This window comes from Eurosta solidaginis, chromosome 4, assembly GCF_040869045.1.
Source record: "Eurosta solidaginis isolate ZX-2024a chromosome 4, ASM4086904v1, whole genome shotgun sequence".
Classification (NCBI taxonomy): domain Eukaryota; kingdom Metazoa; phylum Arthropoda; class Insecta; order Diptera; family Tephritidae; genus Eurosta; species Eurosta solidaginis.
Window position 1 is genome coordinate 137986075 of NC_090322.1, and position 21331 is coordinate 138007405.

General features: G+C 36.3%; 1 protein-coding gene across 12 annotated transcripts in view; it reads right to left on the reverse strand.

The window, feature by feature from the left end:
- RhoGAP1A (Rho GTPase activating protein at 1A) overlaps positions 1-21331 on the reverse strand; it is a 143302-nt gene that overhangs the window by 87278 nt on the left and 34693 nt on the right. The window contains exons 1-2 of one of the 12 annotated variants that reach the window (XM_067783028.1): positions 10464-10849; positions 2799-3065 (exon numbers count right to left, since the gene is read on the reverse strand). The exons of 9 other annotated variants lie outside the window; for them this stretch is intronic. In XM_067783028.1, coding sequence (XP_067639129.1) covers positions 2799-2840 — 42 coding nt within the window. In that variant the 5' untranslated portion in view covers positions 2841-3065; positions 10464-10849. Of the gene's footprint in view, positions 1-2798; positions 3070-10352; positions 10850-21331 lie in introns of those variants that run through there. 2 more of the 12 variants (XM_067783026.1, XM_067783027.1) reach the window with 2 other exon arrangements.

A 21331-nucleotide genomic window follows, 5' to 3' on the forward strand; every position in this document is an offset into this window, starting at 1 on the left:
CTTGAAATGCCGGGCATTAAAAAGAAAAATGTTGGCAAACACATTGTCGTTAATTGTTGATGAAATAACCGCCTAATCAAAAAAACTCTTGTTTTATAATAAAATTAATATCGGCTAGATATTTCGATCGGTTATACAACACTATGCAAAATATATGAAAATAAAAATTCCTGCCTAGCATAGCTTATAGCAGAAACGATATAATAGAGAGACATTGCATAGACGAAAAATAGTGTGAGGCAACCTTCACAAAATTCTAGTAGGTCACATTCACCACTTACCACAGCAGAATTTGTTAAACTACCACTGTCTCTATTTGTTATTTAATAATTATTTGTACACTTTTTATTCAGCTAATGTGTTCAGAATTTTAACTTTTACTCACTAAAACTCCAATCAGTGTATTTCTGTGCTTAAATTAAGTTAAAAATTGTGTTAAAGTTTTTGGTGTGGTGAAAGTGACCTACTAGAATTTTGTTACGCTCCGCTGCTTTCCACCGAAGTTCGCGCATGCAATATCTTTATATTCCAAAATGTTTGCTTATAGCGAGCACTCTGCCGTGAGCCTAACACTTTCAAAACTTATACAAAGAAATTCTATGCATTACTTCTCGTTTGGCACGTTGATATTTAAATCTTTCTCACCCAGCTCAATGAGTTCAAGGAATTCCAGGACTGTTGTGGTGTTAAGCCACGCAAGGTAATTGAAAACCAAGTATCTTGGCACAAGAAATATTTTAACTCGAAGACAGAAGGAAGCAAATGCAAAAGAGATTTGATTTCGGACGAAATGTTTTGAATAAAATTATTCCCGTAGGTACTAGCAGAACCCCTGAGGCCTGGGATCAAAACTCACACTTACTGAATCTAGGCTCTGATATGAAGTTTAAACGTTAAACGAAAAAGTAAGCATCTATAAAAATAGCACTAACAAGGTTGCCTATTTTCATTTATGATTTACTGAGTTTCTCACATATATAGTTCGGCAACACCTGAACGCAAACTTCTGAACCGTTTATTACTAAAACCTAACTGCACTATACATTTTATTTCATTGCAATCAACAACATAATGCTAGGACCAAGAGCTTTGTGACCAAAACTAGGTTCACAACGTTTGGTTGGTGAAAGATATTGACTTATCCTATGTCAAAATATAGTACCATTTTTGGTTGCATGCAAATATATTTGTTTGTTCAGCTTGAATTAAAGGAAAGTCTTCACTATATTTAGTAAAATTTTATATGGAAACATCCTAAAATTCTGTATTTTATAGTAATAAAATAAAACAAAAATTTGGTCCTTTTTCCGATGAATTTTGGTCCCAAATGAGAACATGGTGTGGCAACCGTGTTCGCTATACCGAAAATATCTCACTTGTAGATACGAGGTTAACGAATAAACGGGACGATGTGTATATGCATATTATGCATGATAAGTTTCTACATAGGTATATTGTAATTTATTCTTTGAATGTACATAATGTAAACAAATATGTATAGCAAAAAGCAACACTTTTTTACTATTTTGCGCTACAATTCTTTATTTTTCAGTTTTGCCTTTTTCTAAACAACAGCTGTTGTGTGGTTATCTCGATGTAACCACTACTTTTGTGGGTAAAAAATTATCCGGCTACTGTCGCGGGTAGAATGCCAAAAGGGTGTAAAAGTTGTCACATGATTTCGTTACCGTAGTGAAGAATGTTGTTACCACACTAGAATCGGGGCGTAAATGTCAACTTACCTCCCTAAGCGCCATCTGTTGGTAAGTAGTTGAGTGGTTAAATGTCGTTTACAAATTGAACATATGCCTCTAGTGTTCATCGGTAGCAAATTACTATGGTGAGATTTATGTTTGCTATGGTGGGAAATCTTTCTAATAGTAATCTGTGAGAAATTGCAATTATTCATTTCATATTTGCCAAAGATATGCATTTAAATATATTTTGCTAGAATTTTCCACGGTGCCTTGATATTGCATTTCAATTTTATTAGCGTGTGTGAAATTAAGAAAATTTAGTCGAATCATGTGTAAGATTTTTTACGGAGATTTTTAACTTTAATGTTCTCCTTTAAAGCTTTAATAGAATATTAGTAAGTAGAGTACTATTTCGTCTAACTACCCCAACCCTAAATGGCAACCCTTTTCCAATTTCGAATAGGTGGCAACCTTGTGAAACATTCTGAGTGGCAACACCTAGGGGAAAGCCTTAAAAGGCGATACATTATCTCTGTGCCAAATTTCATTTAAATCGGTTGAGCCGTTCCCAGATCGTTCGGCTATACAAATATACAAGAATTGCTCGTTTAAAGTTATAAAATAAAACTTGTAACATTTAACGTTAAATCCTTTCAGACTCCTAAATCTCGAATAAAAGTCTAAGTGGAGATATGCTATAACTGTGAATGTTGATATTTACTGCATATTCTTCAATGGTTTTTGCTACACAAACAAAATACCCAAATTTTACTCAACAAAAGAAAATAGTTCCCTATTGTGGGTATTTCGTTGGCTGTTATCGTTTTGCACAACACTGTATATTCGTACATTTGACGTTCAATATAGATATCTCAACACTAACACGGATGCATATACTGCACATTTTCACGAATTGAGCAAATGATTGTAAAAAGCAATTTTAGCTTGGGTTTATTTTTTCTGTGCTTCCTTCTTTTTATTTCCCTTTGCCCCTTTACGAATTGCAAACAAAGAGTTAACACAATATTACTTCTAATTTTAAAACATTTATTTTGTCTGGTTTTGTTTTTGTGCTGATATTATCAATTAAAATAAATTTACCCCTCTTTTCCATAGTCGAAACTTTTCCTTGAGAGATGACATTGCAGCAGCTGCAGCAGCCGAAATATCGTTGCAGTTGCCGTTGTGTTGCGTATTCTCACTTTTTGGGTTTATTTAACTTGTTATAGATTTTTAATTTTTTCGTAAACATTTCACAGCGTTGCTTTGCACTTTTTTTGTTTGATGAAGTTGTACTTGTACTTTATTTGCTACGCTTAACTTGTAGCGGATGCACTCAACGCCACGCCAGCCACCCACTTATTATCTCTAGCTAAAACACGACCCCCAGTATTAATGTTGGTTTGATTACTCAAAGCACATGCATATGTAAATACAGTGGTGGTCAGATATATATTATAAAAATTAAAAATTGGTGCATTCCTAAGAGGTTATAGAAAAACGGCGGAAAAACAGAATGCGTAGATTTTTTGTTTAAGTACAGAAAGTAAGTTCATGGTTTTGCCGTAGCACACCAAAAGCCCTACTCTTTCCACCTCTTTATCAAAGCCAATGATAGCGGACTTATGCCCCAGCGGGTTAGGGGGTCAGAATATACCTGCCGTAGGTATGGCTGTCGTAAGAGGCGACTAAAATACCAGATTCAAGGGGCTGTGTAGCGCAACCCTTCACAACTACAACAACAACAACGTTGCCAGCGCAATATATAGCTTCACTAACAGACGAGGCTCTGACGACCCTAAGCTCCTGATGGAACCACAAGTTGGGGAGGGAGGGGATGGCCTGAATGTTTAATGTGGCCCCATAAATCGTTCCCGAGATAGTCGGGCTAGCAACATAATGGTGCTGTGGTACCGTAGCGTACCGGATCTGTATCAGGCAAAGGACCATCACATCGATAACACTCCCCAAAGCCTTCGGGGGCCAACCTTATCGCTACAACAACAACAACAACAACACAGCGGACTTACAGCGCAGTTGTTAAGGTCAATGATGTAAATATCATAAGCAACCGTTTAGATTTGCTGCTAGAATCCACCATCTGGTTAAAGAAATCGCCCCGTTTAGTTTCGAATGCCTCGGATAGGTTCTTCTCAATCATTACAGAACAGGTGGTGTTACTCAAAGGTTTCGGCAAAGCCGTTTAAGCTTTGCAGGGAATTCATATAAAGACAAAGCTGCTTACAAGCAATTCCTTAACGAGCTGTCAAAATCTACTTTGAAGTTGACAAAAATTCACGTACCAGTTATTCAGAGCTTGGTGGAAAACTATGAGGTCGTGATACCCAGCGAGTGAGACATGTGGTTCCACTGGTCGGTTACATCGTCCGATCGCAGCTTGCTCTAAGTGAGCAGATGTGAGAGCCTTGTGGAATAATTACTAGCTGTCTGTTTGGTGAGTACATTCCTTCTGCCATTTGAGTGAAATTGGTTTTTCATGCGTGATGTTGTTGTTGTAGCAGTGCTTCTCCCCATCCAATAGGTGCGACCGATCACAAATTGTCATCAATATATTCTAACGGGAGTTCAAGGAAACTTGCTGTTTCAACAGGGGTGGACCATACTGTGAGGTGTGTTAGAGGTGTTGGTCCACATTACAATTAAAGAGATGGTTGGTGTCATGTGGGGACACATTGCAAGCAGGGCATACATTTTGTACGTCGGGGTTGATTCTGGATAGGTAAGAGTTTAATCTGTTACAGTATCCAGATCGAAGTTGAGCCAGAGTGACTCGCGTTTCCCTGGGGAGTATGCGTTCCTCTTCCGCAAGTTTTGGGTACTGTTCCCTGAGTACTGGATTCACCGGGCAATTCCCGGCATAAAGGTCCGACGCCTGTTTGTGGAGTTCACTGAGGACCTGCTTGTGTTTTTTTTTGCTACATACGGCTGAGTTCTCAGTTGCCGTATTTTCTCATAATGCTTACGGAGATGACTCCTCAAGCTCCTGGGCGGTGTCATCAATCAGATGTCTGTTGGGATGCCCAGGTTTCTGGTTTCTTTTAAAAATCTTTATATAAAAGTGGGCGTGGTACTTAACCGATTTCGTTAATTTTGCTTCAAAGCATTCTTTATAGTAAAGGCAACCTATCTGCCGAATTTTGTCACGATAGGTTTAACGATTTTTGATTTATGATTAATAATATTTGTAAAATTGATTTTATCACAAGAGGGCGGCGCTACGCCCATTAAATTTTATTTTTACCAAGAGTCTCAATATCAGTCCACGCGTCAAATTTCAACATTCTAGGTATATTATTTACTAAATAATCAGGTTTTTTGTGTTTTCCAAAATGTTATATATATAAAAAGTGGGCGTGGTTATCATCCGATTTCGCTCATTTTCAATACCAATCTATTCTGGGTCCAGATAAGCTTGTGTACCAAATTTGGTATAATGGTCAATATTTACTCAGTTATCGTGTTAACGGACAGACGGACGGACGGACGGATATGGCTAAATCAATTTATTTTTCGATACTGATGATTTTGATATCTGGAAGTCTACATCTATCTCGATTCCTTTATACCTGTACTGTAAGAATATACATAGAGGTGGCAACCCGTAAATGCTCTTATACGTTAGCTGCTCTTATGTATATTAATGCATGCTCTCTAGTGACTATATATATGTAGACATTATAGCATAAGCGAAACTGTAAAACTCAAATAAAGTCATTCAATAAAGTACAAGTAAAGATCTTACATGGACAAATTATTGAATCTTGTTGGTGTATTGATATACTTAAATAAAATTTAAGGTTATACACGTGTGTGAAAAAAAATTATATTTTATTTAAGAAAAAAAGCCCAAAAACTTTTATAACTAATACAACCAACGACACAAAGGAGAAGGAAGTTCCAATCACTAATCCACAAAGAATGATACCATCAAATTTGCCCACGCCAATTCCGTTAGCTATAGCTGGAAACTTGGCGTACAATTGGAAAAAGTTCAAGCAAAATTTTTTGACATATGGAGTAGCAATTGGATTAGTGAAACTAGAAAAAGAGGCGCAAGTGACAGTATTTAAGTTATTGGTCGGAGAAGGCGGCATTGAAATATTTGAAGTTCTAAACCTCTCCGAAATTGGGGCGAAGCCCTTGGAAACTGTTTTAAAAAAATTTTACGAATACTGCATTCCAAAGAAAAATATAATATTTGAACGCCTTGTATTTAATTCAAGAATACAAAAAGATGGTGAATCATTTGAGCTATTTGTGAAAGACCTGAGGCATCTGGTAAAATCATGCGACTATGGTACATTGGAGGATTCTATTTTGAGAGATCGCATGGTGATGGGTGTATTCGACAAGAAACTGCAGGAAAAGTTGTTGGCTGATCGGGAGCTGTCACTGGAGAAGTCTTTAGAATTTCTAAGTTGTACGAGCTCAACAAAGAGCATACCAGAATTATACAAGACGAAGGTATCGTCCTCGGGAACTAGGGGTTTTGTAAATGTTGTTAAAGAAAAACAAAATGTAAATGGTAGTTAAAAAACAATCCAAAGGTGAGATGCAACTTAAAAATTGTAAGAAATGCCTGACTCGTCACGTGAAGAACAAGTGTCCAGCTTATAATAAAGTATGTTTCAATTGCAAAAAGCTTAACCATTTTGGTGCTGCCTGTAAATACCGTAATCGAAAAAAAAATTAATGCCGTCAAACTAGACGAAAGTTCTTCACGTGATGACAACAGCTCTGTAGAAGAAGCAGTGTATTATTCTGATGTTGTTGCTGCTGTTGGTGGTGGAGTGAAAGCGTGGTACAGGGACATAAAGATTGAGGGTAAGGGCATTAGATTCAAGTTGGATACGGGTGCGGATGAGAATATTCTCTCCAAAAAAAATATCAGGCAATTAGGGATGGATCATATGATGAAAAAAACCAATGTGTCACCAAAAGCTTTTGGTGGGCATGAGATTGATGTAAAAGGGGAGATAAAATTAACATGTGATGTTAATAATGTTAAAAAATCTTACAAATTTATTATTGTTAAGGAAAACCACGGAGTGGTACCACTATTAGGAAGAGAAGCATGTGAGGAATTGAAATTTATTAAGAGGGTTGGAGAAGTTCAATATAGCAACAATAATAAAAATAGGGAAGATCACGAGATGCTTCAAATGTACAAAAACGTTTTCTCTGGGATAGGACAATTTCCAGGTTCTTATTCTCTAAAATTAAAGAAAGGTTCGACACCTATCGCTAAGCCAGCCCGTAGAGTTACGCAAAAATTAATGCAGCCGCTAAGAGATGAACTAAATCGACTTGGGAAAATGGAAATTATTAAATCAGTTCCAGAGCCCGTTGAATGGGCTTCAAACATTGTCATTATTGAAAAGCCAAATAATGGCATACGTATCTGTCTTGATCCTAAAGATTTAAATAGATCATTGGTTTTAGAGCAATTTAACATACCGACATTAGAAGAGCTTAGGTCAAAGCTTGTAGGCATGACAGTGTATTCGGTTCTTGATCTTAAAGATGGCTATTTCCATATCCCATTGAATACAAAGTCGAGTAATATTTGGTCTTTTAGTACTCAATTTGGGGTATATCGGTATTTGAAGCTTCCTTTTGGACTTAAACCTGCTCCAATGATATTCCAGAGGTATACCACAAAGTTTTTTGGAAACATAGGAGGCGTATTCATTTATTTTGACGGCTTGGAAATTAATGAAAACCGAATTGAATCTGTTTTAAAATTAAAAATTCCTGACTCCAATGTGGGTCTACAAAAAATACTGGGAATGATAAATTATTTACGGGACTTTTTGCCAAACTTGGCAAACATAACTGAACCCATTCGAGAGCTGCTACGGAAGAATGTGCACTTTATTTGGTTGCAAAAACACACAGATTGCATGAACCAAATTAAAAATCTGTTGGTAAATTCTACGTCCTTACAAAATTTTGATCAATTGAAAAGAGTTGTGATCCAAACTGACGCTAGCTCGTATGGTATAGGTGCTTGCCTATTGCAAGATAAAAAACCAATTTCATGGGCGTCACGTGCACTAAGTGACACAGAGAAAAATTATGGCCAAATTGAAAAAGAGCTTCTGGCTATTTTTTTTGCTTGTAAAAAATTCCATTCATATATGGGCGTGAAGTTTTGGTTGAAACAGACCATAAACCTTTAGTTCCCTCTTTGAAAAAAGTATTGATAAAATTCCGTCAATGAGACTCCAACGTATGAGCCTCAAGTTGGATAGGTATAGGCTCAATCTTTGTTACGTACCTGGAAAGTATTTGCATCTTGCAGACGTAATGTCACGTTACACTGATGAAGAGTTCAATAAAAAAGATGAAATAAATTTGGAGGGTTGCATTCATCACATAAGTATGTCGGATGAATAGCGAAAACTATTTGAAAATGAGACTCAAAAGGATTCCGACCTAAAAGAAGTAATGAAATAATTTAAAATAGGTTGGCCTAAGACAAAAAATAGTTTATCGCCATGTCTAAAATACTTAAGTAGACTTAAAAATTATATTATTTGTGAAGGGGGCTTAGTTTTATTGGGTGAAAAAATAGCGGTACCCAAAAGCCTGCAAAATGTTGTCCTGAATTGGTTACATGTGTCCCATTCAAAAATGAAAAAAGGGCTCGAATGCTTTTTTACTGGGTATGCATAAATAATGACAGATACTCATACGTATCCCAGTGAAAAATATGTCAGAAATACTCTTACGCGGCACAGAAACAACCTCTGATAAGTCACGAAACTCCGTCTGTCCCATTTGAAAGGGTTTTCGCAGATATAGCAATGTTTTTAGGGAAAAGTTATCTCGTACTCGTTGATTCGTATTCGAAATGGATTGAAGTTTTAAACATAAAAAGTAAGTCCGCTGTCGAAGTAATTTCAGCCCTTGAGCCCGTATTTGCGACTTTTGGAATATCAAAATATATTGTTTCGGACAACAATCCTTTTAACAGCAAGTCATCTTCTGTTCACCAAATTGTGAATAAGCAGAGTTTTTGCAGAAAAGGGAGTACAAATAGCCAAAATATTACTTAAAAAATGCTCGGATTCCAAAAGTTACTTAAATTTGGCGCTTTTAGAGTATAGAAACACCCCTGTGAAAGCCATGGATGCCTCGCCTGCACAACTGTTGATGTCGCGCATAACTCGAACCCCAATTCCAATTTCAGAGGAATCTTTAAAGCCGAAAATAGTTACAGAGGTGCCTAACAGAATTGGAAAACAAAATGCACAAAATAAAAAGTATTTTGATAGACAGACAAAACAAAAAAAAAACGTTTAAGGAGGGGCAAAAGGTGTGGGTGTGGGCTAAAAATTAATGGGTAGAAGGTGTAATTATTGAAAAACTAAATACGCCGAGATCTTACTTGGTCAAGTTAAGCACAGGAGAAGTGTATCAGCGAAACACACGGCACATAAAAGGGTCAAATATTTCATCATATGATACAATGCCAGTTTTGCCAAATACACAAAACAAAGCTAATGATAAAAAAGAGGCAACGACGGAACGCTCGCCTTATCTTTTACGGCCAAGATCACGGTTTCAGTCGACCACTGATTAAATTTTAAACTAGGTTCAGAAATATTCTAAAGTAAAAATATTACTGACGTTAATATATTCATTTATATTTCATATTCCATTTTCTTTAACCTACAGTGATGTTTGTGTATAAATTGAAAGATTGAAATTAAAGCTAAAAATTTGAATTTGATAATATGATATATAATTTGCAAATATGCATTTTTACTCTTAAAGTTTACATCACTTCTTGGGGGAAAGATATAAGACGTAAAGTATGAATTTAAGAATGTTATTTTATTTTATATATGTATATATAAAACACAGAATTGTACGTAATATCTTGGAGGAAAGATGTAAGAATATACATAGAGGTGGCAACCCGTAAATGCTCTTATACGTTAGCTGCTCTTATGTATATTAATGCATGCTCTCTAGTGAATATATATATGTAGACATTATAGCATAAGCGAAACTGTAAAATTCAAATCAAGTCATTCAATAAAGTACAAGTAAAGATCTTACATGTACAACCAAACCTTATGCAATCAAAATTATAATACCCTGTGTACAATTACAGCTGGGTATAACAACTATGAACAAATGAAACCCAACGGCATTTAACTGATTGGTTTGTTTCCGATAGCAAAATCGATATTAGCGGATTCTGTGACACCTAAAACCGACACTAATTCAAATTCGAACATTAAACCGATAACATTGGATTTCATGACACCAAAGTAAATTTTTGTCGTTTTTTAAGTCCGATTTCGACAACAATTGGATTCCATGACAGCCCTGAATAATGACAAAAATTATTTTTTAGGCCTTGAGCTCGATTCGAACCCACGATCTTACAAATCAATAGGCCGATAAAAAAACATTATATTAATCATGCAATTAAAATTAATAAATCAATTATTTTATGTGTGAAATTAATTATTAATCGTTAATCATTGTCTACTGGCAATTAATCAATTAATAATAGCCTTGAGATCACTCATTATTTAAGAGGTCTAAATTTTTTTATAACCGCGATTTTCAGAATTTATCTTTCCACCACTGTATTAATGTACCACACACACGCACAGACATCGTTTCTCTCGCAACACAACACAACAACACGATATCGTATTAAAAGCCACTGGTTACGTTGTCGTTGCAATACGCGTTTTTAAGTAATTTCTGGATTTCTCTCACCCTTTTGCAAATACGTCACCAAATGGGATTTTAATATGATTTTTTATGTTTATCTTCACTAGTGGTCTGTCCGACTGGCACGAATTGCAAATTAACACCGTTGCAAGCCTTCAAAAGCTTCTCAATTAAGTGACAGCGTTGCATATGAGCTTCTAAGCGCCCTTCAAGAAGCTGCTTTTTGTACCAAAACTCGCGATTGTATTGTTTTTGCGGTTGCTAGTACGACCGCCGAGAACTTGGCCAAAACATACCAGCTGATGATTAACAACAATAGTACATAGTGCAGTGTATTTTGGTTTTTTTAAGTTCTTTGTTTCGCAAAGATATTAAACGTATTGCGCGTATTTGCCGTACGTCTGCCTACTATGTACTTAGGCCACTTGCTTCAACACTACTGCTGTCAAAAACTAATTTATAGATATATTGTATGGGCGTCAGTGCTGGGTGGTTGATTGTTTTTGTTAGCTGTGCTGTCAGTGTGTATGTGAAGTGATTATGGAACTGGAGGGCGAGTGTTGCTTAAGCGCTTAATATGATAAGATAAGAAACTTCTTTTGCTATTTTCTCAGTTGTTGTTATCGTCAAGTTGCACTTTATGTGTTTTTTTTAGTTTCGTTTTAACAAGTGCTCTTGGGAGCGAGAAGACACATCCAAGTGCTGTCCCTTATCTGTATCTTGGTATTGGGACGCTACGATAAAAGGAGCAAAAGCTGAGTAAGCAAATCAGTTTGATTTAAGCACGCTATCAGTTGCGAAGTGAAGTTTAATTGCGTAGGTACTTTCAGAGTGTTTTAGTTTAGCGATACGATCGTAAGCAGAATATTTGAAATAAGCAGAATTTCCCTAAATTCGTTACGATAACTTAATAGAAGGCAAAATTTCAGAGAAAAGTTAGACCGATTGAGAACTTGAAAGCATCTCTCGGCATAGAGAAATCAATGTTTAAGAGTTTATTAGATTCCAACATCCTAAATTTCTAATAATTGGCTCTACAAGAAAACAAAAGAAAAGGTAAAAAAATCTCAGGCATCTGCTAGGTACACTACATACACTATAATCCTTCAAGGAGAGCTGGGCAGTTAAGAGAGCCAGCTATCAGGTAATATACAAATATAAGCAACTGGACAATCCTCCTTGATTCAAGTGATTGCAGATTTATAAGCTTACACCGACCGAGGTAAGATGGGATTGGATCATCGAAATTTAGAGAGTTAAGACCAAAACGGACAAGGTTTCTTTGAACCCTTTCCATTCTGGCTGAGTGACTGCTTTTCGTAGTTATTGTTTTGCTATTTGCTGTGCTCTAAAACGCCAAAGCATTACTATCAGTTTTTATGCATCTATAATCTATTTATATTCAGAGCCGTAGCAGTAGCAGAGCATATTTTTTGTTTCTGCTGCTGCTCTGGATTAGCAAATACTAACATTGGTTTAAAATGAAAAAATACCGAGTTTTTATGCTTAGTATGTATATTTCAACATTCGAATAATCGTTCAGGAGGGGTTATTCGAATAATCGGCAACGAGCAACTATTCGAAAAATCATGGATGTACGATTATTCGATTTTAACTAATTGATTTCTGAAAATTTAAAAGTTTTGCAAGCTGTAATTTGGCAGCTGAGTATGTAATGTCGAACTTAGCCTTCCTTACTTGTTCTTTCCACATTTTGTTTTATAGTGACAATTGCTGAGTTACTATTCAATATTGGAAAAATAAACTATGGTTTGTCGCGTTGCTTATTTGCAATGACGCACAGTGTTTCGACTGTATGGAGTTAGGTGGAAAAAAGTCAAAACCATTATAGTTATGCTTCTATATTAACTTAACCACTGAAATTGGATTATACAGAGTCCCCATGCTTCTAATACGAAAAATTTATAATATACATTAGGGTGCTTCAAAAAAAATTGGTTTTTCCCACCGCATACCCTTTTAAATCCTTTTTATTGTAAAGATAATTATACTTTGTTTCAGATTTGCTCAACAGTCGTTTATTTAATAAAAATGCAACTACAACATACTTCTATATAAGGTTATCATTCACTTATATATTTACTGTAAATAAATATTTCAAAACTAGCAATCGTCCCTGACTTTTTTTACAGATAACACCTTTAATATTTAACACATACAGTTGTGTTCAAAAAAATAGTAGCGAAATTCTTTTTACTTTTTATACTCAACTGAGCAGAGCTCACAGAGTATATTAACCTTGTTCGCATAACGGTAATCCGTAACGGCATAAACTAATCAAAATGATCTGGGTGAAAAAAGAAATTCATTTAGCCATGTCCGTCCGTCGGTCCGTCTGTCCGTACGTCTGTAAACACGATAACTTGAGTAAATTTTGAGGTATCTTGCTGAAATTTGGTATGTAGGTTCCTGGGCGCTCATCTCAGATCGCTATTTAAAATGAACGAAATCGGACAATAATACGCCCACTTTTTCGATATCGAAAATTTCGAGAAACCGAAAAAGTGCGATAATTCATTACCAAAGACGGATAAAGCGATGAAACTTGGTACGTGCGTTGACCTTATGACGCAAAATAGAAAATTAGAAAAACGTTGGACAATGGGCGTGGCACCGCCCACTTATAAAAGAAGGTAATTTAAAAGTTTTGCAAGCTGTAATTTGGCAGTCGTTGAAGATATCATGATGAAATTTTGTAGGCACGTTACTCCTATTACTATATGTGTGCTAAATAAAAATTAGCGAAATCGGATGACGAACACGCCCACTTAAAAAAAAAAAAAAATTTTAAGTCAAATTTTAACAAAAAATTTAATATCTTTACAGTATAAAAGTAAATTATGTCAACATTCGACTCCAGTAATGATATGGTGCAACAAAATACAAAGATAAAAGAAAATTTAAAAATGAGCGTAACTCCGCCCTTCTTCATTTAATTCGTCTAGAATACCTTTAATGCCATAAGTCGAACAAAAATTTACCAATCCTTGTGAAATTTGGTAGAGGCTTAGATTCTAGGACGATAACTGTTTTCTGTGAAAAAGGGCGAAATCGGTTGAAGCCACGCCCAGTTTTTATACACAGTCGACCGTCTGTCCTTCCGCTCGGCCGTTAACACGATAACTTGCGTCACTTTATCTTGGTATAAAATATGGCCGAAGTCCGACTATGACCACGCCCACTTTTCCGATATCGAAAATTACGAAAAATGAAAAAGATGCCATAATTCAGTACCAAATATGAAAAAAGAGATGAAACATGGTAATTGGATTGGTTTATTGACGCAAAATATAACTTAAGAAAAAACGTTGTAAAATGTGTGTGACACCTACCATATTAAGTAGAAGAAAAAGTTCTGCAGGGCGAAATCAAAAGCCCTTGGCATCTTGGCAGGAATACTCTTCGTGGTATGACATATATAAATAAATTAGCGGTACCCGACAGAAGATGTTCTGGGTCACCCTGGTCCGCATTTTGGTCGATATCTCGAAAACGCCTTCACATATACAATTAAGGGCTACTCCCTTTTAAAACCCTCATTAATACTTTTAATTTGATACCCATATCGTACAAACACATTCTAGAGTCACCCCTGGTCCACCCTTATTGCGATATCTCGAAAAGGCGTCCACCTATAGAATTAAGGCCCACTACGTTTTAAATAATCATTAACACCTTTCATTTGATACACATGTCATACAAAAACATTCCAGGGTTACCCTAGGTTCACTTTGCTAAATGGTGGTTTTCCCTTATTTTGTCTCCAAAGCTCTCAGCTGAGTATGTAATGTTCGGTTATACCCGAAATTAGCCTTCCTTACTTGTTTTAAATAAATTTTTTTATTTTTTTATTTAAATAATTTTTGTTCGAAATATAGTGGAATCGCAAATAGCCTATCGCTTTATCACCAGAGAGACACCTTTGTTTTTAAGCATTTACTTGCGCATTTTTCATATCTCTAGCACTGTCTAAGTCATCGCTTAGGTCTTTAATAATACTCCAGCATCTTTGTTCCTTGCGAACCTAAGAGCGTGCTCGACAGCGAACAAAATTTCCTCCAAAGTGTAATTGTTAAGTATAAATTCTACTGTTTTTATTTTAGTTTTCTGCCCACAGTCTTCGAAGTCCTTTGAGGGTCCACCGAATTGTTGTGCTTTTGTAAAAGTTTCTTCAGCAGCATACGAAGGAGCATCTGGTTCCTCCAGTGGAAAACCTATATCCTCACCATTCAACCATTGCTCATACTTAGAAGAGAACCGCCCAATCCATTTACCAGCGAAATTCCACTTCTTATCAATTTTCTACATCAACAATTTTATGTTTCTTTTTAGTTCATCTTTCGCATTATCGGATATACAAAGGTTAATCTTTGTAGGTATGTTACTATATATTTTTTCAAGTCTTTTATTTTTATGGTCGCTTTGCCACAATTGAAAAAATTCTTTTCGTGAAATTATGTAAGATGAAACTGAAAATCGAAAAATTTAAAAAAGTAAAAATTACACATTTTTGCAAATCCGTGCGCTACAATCGGCTTATATGAGCAGAAACTAGATAAAATTCTCTTAAATATGAATCTACTTTTATTGAGTTACTAAGGGTACTCACTTTTTTTTGCTAATAATCTAAAAATTTACAATTCCTTGGTGTTTTTTTAAGAAAAAAAGAATACCAAAATCCAAAATTAATGATAAAGATTTTACCTGGATTATGCATAACTCGTACTGAATAGATATCGTTTAAAAAATTACGGTTTGTATTAAATTTATTACCGCTAAACGCACTTAAACCGATCAATCAATATCTCCCGGATTTCACAAATTTCCACACAAATGCATCGTTTGTCGAAGATTGGTGGCTCTATTTACCCGAAAATTTGCGTACACGACTTTTAATAATTGCCCTCTAACATAAACACATTTTCGTTTTTATCTGTCACTATGACTTTTTTCCACCTACCGCCTTATAGTCGAAACACTGTGTGACATAGCGAATGTATAGAAGACATTTTTTTAGTGTATTGTAAAAAATATGCTACGCATATCAGCTGTTCGAAATGGTGCTTTGTTAATTGCATTAGTATTGCATTCTGCAAACTTTTTGGCAGGTGTATTGCCAGTGCATGTATGGTATGTAATGAAAATTTACTATGCAACGATGCAAGCCCATTTGCACCTGATCGTGAATTGCCGTGAATTGTTCAATTGGCCTAGCATCATTGCATTTGCAAACTGGTGTAGTATTTGTACACAAAACGCCAACAAATTACATACGGCTATGCATATGCTACGTCATTGCAAATACGCAACTTCAACAAGCAAGGAAGGTTAAGTTCGGGTGTAACCGAACACTACATACTCAGTTGAGAGCTATGTTGACAACATAAGGGAAAATAACCATGTAGGAAAATGAACCGAGGGAAACCCTGGAATGTGTTTGTATGACATGTCTATCAAATTAAAGGCACTAAAGAGTATTTTATGAGGGAGTGGGTCATAGTTCTATAGGTGGACGCCTTTTCGAGATATCGCCATAAAGGTGGATCAGGGTTGACTCTAGAATTTGTTTGCACGATATGGGTATCAAATGAAAGGTGTTAATGAGTATTTTAAAAGGGAGTAATCCTTAGTTCCATAGGTGGACGCCGTTTCGAGATATCGCCATAAAGGGGGACCAGGGGTGACCCTAGAATTTGTTTGTACGATATGGGTATCAAATTAAAGGTATTAATGAGGGTCTTAAAAGGGAGTGGTGGTAGTTTTATAGGTGGTCGCCTTTTCAGAGATATCGCCATAAAGGTGGACCAGGGGTGATTTTAGAATGCGTTTGTACAATATGGGTATCAAAAGAAAGGTGTTAATGAGTATTTTAAAAGGGAGTGGGCCTTAGATCTATATGTGGACGCCTTTTCGAGGTATCGCAACTTAGACTTTGTTTGTACGATATGGGTATCAAATGAAAGGTGTTAATGAGTATTTTAAAAGGGCGTGGGGCTTAGTTCTATAGGTGGACGCCTTTTCGAGATATCGCCATAAAGGTGGACCAGGGGTGACTCTAGAATGTGTTTGTACGATATTGGTATCAAATTAAAGGTATTAATGAGAGTTTTAAAAGGGAGTGGTGGTAGTTGTATATGTGAAGGCGTTTTCCAGATATCGACCAAAATGTGGACCAGGGTGACCCAGAACATCATCTGTTGGATACCGCTAATTTATTTATATATGTAATACCTGCCAAGATTTCAAGGGTTTTTTATTTCGCACTGCAGAACTTTGTCACAACCATTTTACAAAGTTTTTTCTAAAGTTATATTTTGCGTCAATAAACCAGTCCAATTACCATGTTTCATCCCTTTTTTCGTATTTGGTATAGAATTATGGCATTTTTTAAATTTTTCGTAATTTTCGATATCGAAAAAGTGGGCGTGGTCATAGTCGGATTTCGTTCATTTTTGATACCAAGATAAAGTGAGTTCAGATAAGTACGTGAACTAAGTTCAGTAAAGATATGTCGATTTTTGCTCAAGTTATCGTGTTAAGGGCCATGTGGAAGGACAGACGGACGACTGTGTATAAAAACTGGGCGTGGCTTCAACCGATTTCGCCCATTTTCACAGAAAACAGTTAACGTCATAAAATCTATACCCCTACCAAATTTCAAAAGGATTGGTAAATTTTTGTTCGACTTATGGCATTAAAAGTATCCTAGACAAATTAAATGAAAATGGGCGGAGCCACGCCCATTTTGAAATTTTCTTTTATTTTTGTATTTTGTTGCACCATATCATTACTGGAGTTGAATGTTGACATAATTTACTTATATACTGTAAAGATATTAAATTTTTTGTTAAAATTTTACTTTAAAAAATTTTTTTTAAAAGTGGGCGTGGTCCTTCTCCGATTTTGCTAATTTTTATTAAGCGTACATATAGTAATAGGAGTAATGTTCCTGCCAAATTTCATCATGATATCTTCAACGACTGCCAAATTACAGCTTGCAAAAGTTTTAAATTACCTTCTTTTAAAAGTGGGCGGTGCCACGCCCATTGTCCAAAATTTTTCTAATTTTCTAGTCTGCGTCATAAGTTCAACCCACCTACCAAGCTTCATAACTTTATCTGTCTTTGGTAATGAATTATCGCACTTTTTCGGTTTTTCGAAATTTTCGATATCGAAAAAGTGGGCGTGGTTACAGTCCGATATCGTTCATTTTAAATAGCGATCTGAGATGAGTGCTCGGGAACCTACATACCAAATTTCATCAAGATACCTCAAAATTTACTCAAGTTATCGTGTTAACGGACGGACGGACGGACGAATGGACATGGCTCAATCAAATTTTTTTTCGATACTGATGATTTTGATATATGGAAGTCTATATCTATCTCGATTCCTTTATACCTGTACAACCAAACGTTATCCAATCAAACTTAATATACTCTGTTGAGCATATTAAGTTTGATTGGATAACAGAGTATATTAAGTTTGATTGGATAACGTTTGGTTGTACAGGTATAAAGGAATCGAGATAGATATAGACTTCCATATATCAAAATCATCAGTATCGAAAAAAAATTTGATTGAGCCATGTCCGTCCGTCCGTCCGTTAACACGATAACTTGAGTAAATTTTGAGGTATCTTGACGAAATTTGGTATGTAGGTTCCTGGGCACTCATCTCAGATCGCTATTTAAAATGAACGATATCGGACTATAACCACGCCCACTTTTTCGATATCGATAATTTCGAAAAACCGAAAAAGTGCGATAATTCATTACCAAAGACGGATAAAGCGATGAAACTTGGTAGGTGGGTTGAACTTATGACGCAGAATAGAAAATAAGTAAAATTTTGGACAATGGGCGTGGCACCACCCACTTTTAAAAGAAGGTAATTTAGAAATTTTGCAAGCTGTATTTTGGCAGTCGTTGAAGATATCATGATGAAATTTGGCAGGAACGTTACTTGTATTACTATATGTATGCTTAATAAAAATTAGCAAAATGGGAGAACGACAACGCCCACTTAAAAAAAAATTTTTTTAAAGTAAAATTTTTACAAAAAATTTAATACCTTTACAGTATATAAGTAAATTATGTCAACATTCAACTCCAGTAATGATATGGTGCAACAAAATACAAAAATAAAAGAAAATTTCAAAATGGGCGTGGCTCCGCCCTTTTTCATTTGATTTGTCTAGGATACATTTAATGCCATAAGTCGAAAAAAATATTTACCAATCCTTGCGAAATTTGGTAGGCGCTTAGATTCTAGCACGGTTACTGTTTTCTGTGAAAAAGGGCGAAATCGGTTGAAGCCACGCCCAGTTTTTATACACAGTAGATCGTCTGTCCTTCCGATCGGCCGTTAACACGATAACTTGAGCAAAAATCGATATATCTTTACTAAACTCAGTTCACATAATTATCTGAACACACTTTGTATTCGTATAAAAAATGGCCGAAATCCGACTATGACCCCGCCCACTTTTTCGATTTCGAAAATTACGAAAAATGAAAAAAAATGCCATAATTCTATACCAAATACGAAAAAAGGGATGAAACATGGTAATTGCATTGGTTTATTGACGCAAAATATAACTTTAGAAAAAAACTTTGTAAAATGGGTGTGACACCTACCATATGTAGAAGAAAATGAAAAAGTTCTGCAGGGCGAAATCGAAAGCCCTTGGAATCATGGCAGGAATACTGTTCGTGGTATTACATATATAAATAAATTAGCGGAACCCGACAGATGATGTTCTGGGTCACCCTGGGCCACATTTTGGTCGAAATCTTGAAAACGCCTTCACATATACAACTACCAAAACTCCCTTTTAAAATTCTTATTAATGCCTTTAATTTGACACCCATATTGTACAAACACATTATAGAGTCATCCCTGGTCCACCTTTATGGCGATATATCGAAAAGGCGTCCACCTATAGAACTAAGGCCCACTCCCTTTTAAAATATTCATTAACACCTTTCATTTGATACCCATATCGTACAAACAAATTCTAGAGTCACCCCTGGTCCACCTTTATGTCGATATCTCGAAAAGCCGTCCGTCCACCCATAGAACTAAGGCCCACTCCCATTTTAAAATACTCATTAACACCTTTCGTTTGATACCCATATTGTATAAACGCATTCTAGAGTCATCCCTGGTCCACCTTTAAGGCGATATCTCGAAAAGGCGTCCACCCATAGAACTAAGGCCCACTCCCTTTTAAAATACTCATTAACACCTTTCGTTTGATACCCATATTGTATAAACGCATTCTAGAGTCATCCCTGGTCCACCTTTATGGCGATATCTCGAAAAGGCGTCCACCTATAAAACTAAGGCCCACTCCCTTTTAAAATACTCATTAACACATTTCATTTGATACCCATATCTTACAAACAAATTCTAGAGTCACCCCTGGTCCACCTTTAAGGCGATATCTCGAAAAGGCGTCCACCCATAGAACTAAGGCCCACTCCCTTTTAAAATACTCATTAACACCTTTCATTTGATACCCATATCGTACAAACAAATTCTAGAGTCACCCCTGGTCCACCTTTATGGCAATATCTCGAAAAGGCGTCCACCCATAGAACTAAGGCCCACTCCCTTTTAAAACACTCAGTAACAACTTTCGTTTGACACCCATATTGTACAAACGCATTCTAGAGTCACTGGTCCACCTTTATAACGATATCCCGAAAAGGCGTCCACCTATAGAGCTAAGGCCCACTCCCTTTTAAAATACTCATTAACACCTTTCATTTGATACCCATGTCGTACAAACAAATTCTAGAGTCACCCCTGGTCCACCTTTATGGCGATATCTCGAAAATGCGTCTGCCTATAGAACTAAGGCCCACTCCCTTTTAAAATACTTATTAACACCTTTTATTTGATACCCATATCGTACAAACAAATTCTAGTGTGACCCCTGGTCCACCTTTATGGCGATATCTCGAAAAGGCGTCCACCTATAGAACTAAGGCCCACTCCCTTTTAAAATACTCATTAACACTTTTCAATTGATACCCATATCGTACAAACAAATTCTAGAGTCACCCCTGGTCCACCTTTATGGCGATATCTCGAAAAGGCGTCCACCTATAGAACTGAGGCCAACGCCTTTTTAAAAAACTCATTAACACCTTTCTATTCATACCCATATCGTACAAACAAATTCTAGAGTCACCCCTGGTCCACCTTTATGGCGATATCTCGAAAAGGCGTCCACCTATAGAACTAAGGCCCACGCCCTTTTAAAATATTCATTAACACTTTTCATTTGATACCCATATCGTACAAAGAACACATTCCAGGGTTACCCTAGGTTCATTTTCCTACATGGTGATTTTCCCTTATTTTGTCTCCATAGCTCTCAACTGAGTATGTAATGTTCGGTTACACCCGAACTTAGTCTTCCTTACTTGTTTTAAATAACTTTTGAACAGTTAGAAAGAGTTAAATTTCGCAACTAGTTTCAGTGATGCGCATCCGTTGATACCACTTTCGACCATATCCGAACCATTTTCGACATGAACAATAAATGGCCTAAATAGTCTTAAACGAGAAAATATAGTAGCGCGCCGGACGCCGCCGCCGCCGCGCCGATATGCCAATGACATTCGGGGGCGGCGTCCGAAAAACGATCAAAATCGGCGGCGGCGGCGGCGTTTATCGACCGCGTATATCTCTAATATGTAAGTACTTATTTCTTTCAGATATATTTCGGCTCCGCGGACATTTGACTGTGACTCATTATGTCGACCCTATAAGCTTCATATGGAAAAATCACTTCCACTTTCATAAGAAATTCAGGCACTTTCAAATAAATTATAATACAAAAACAAAAGTGCTTCAAGTGCATAGGGATTGAGGAGCTC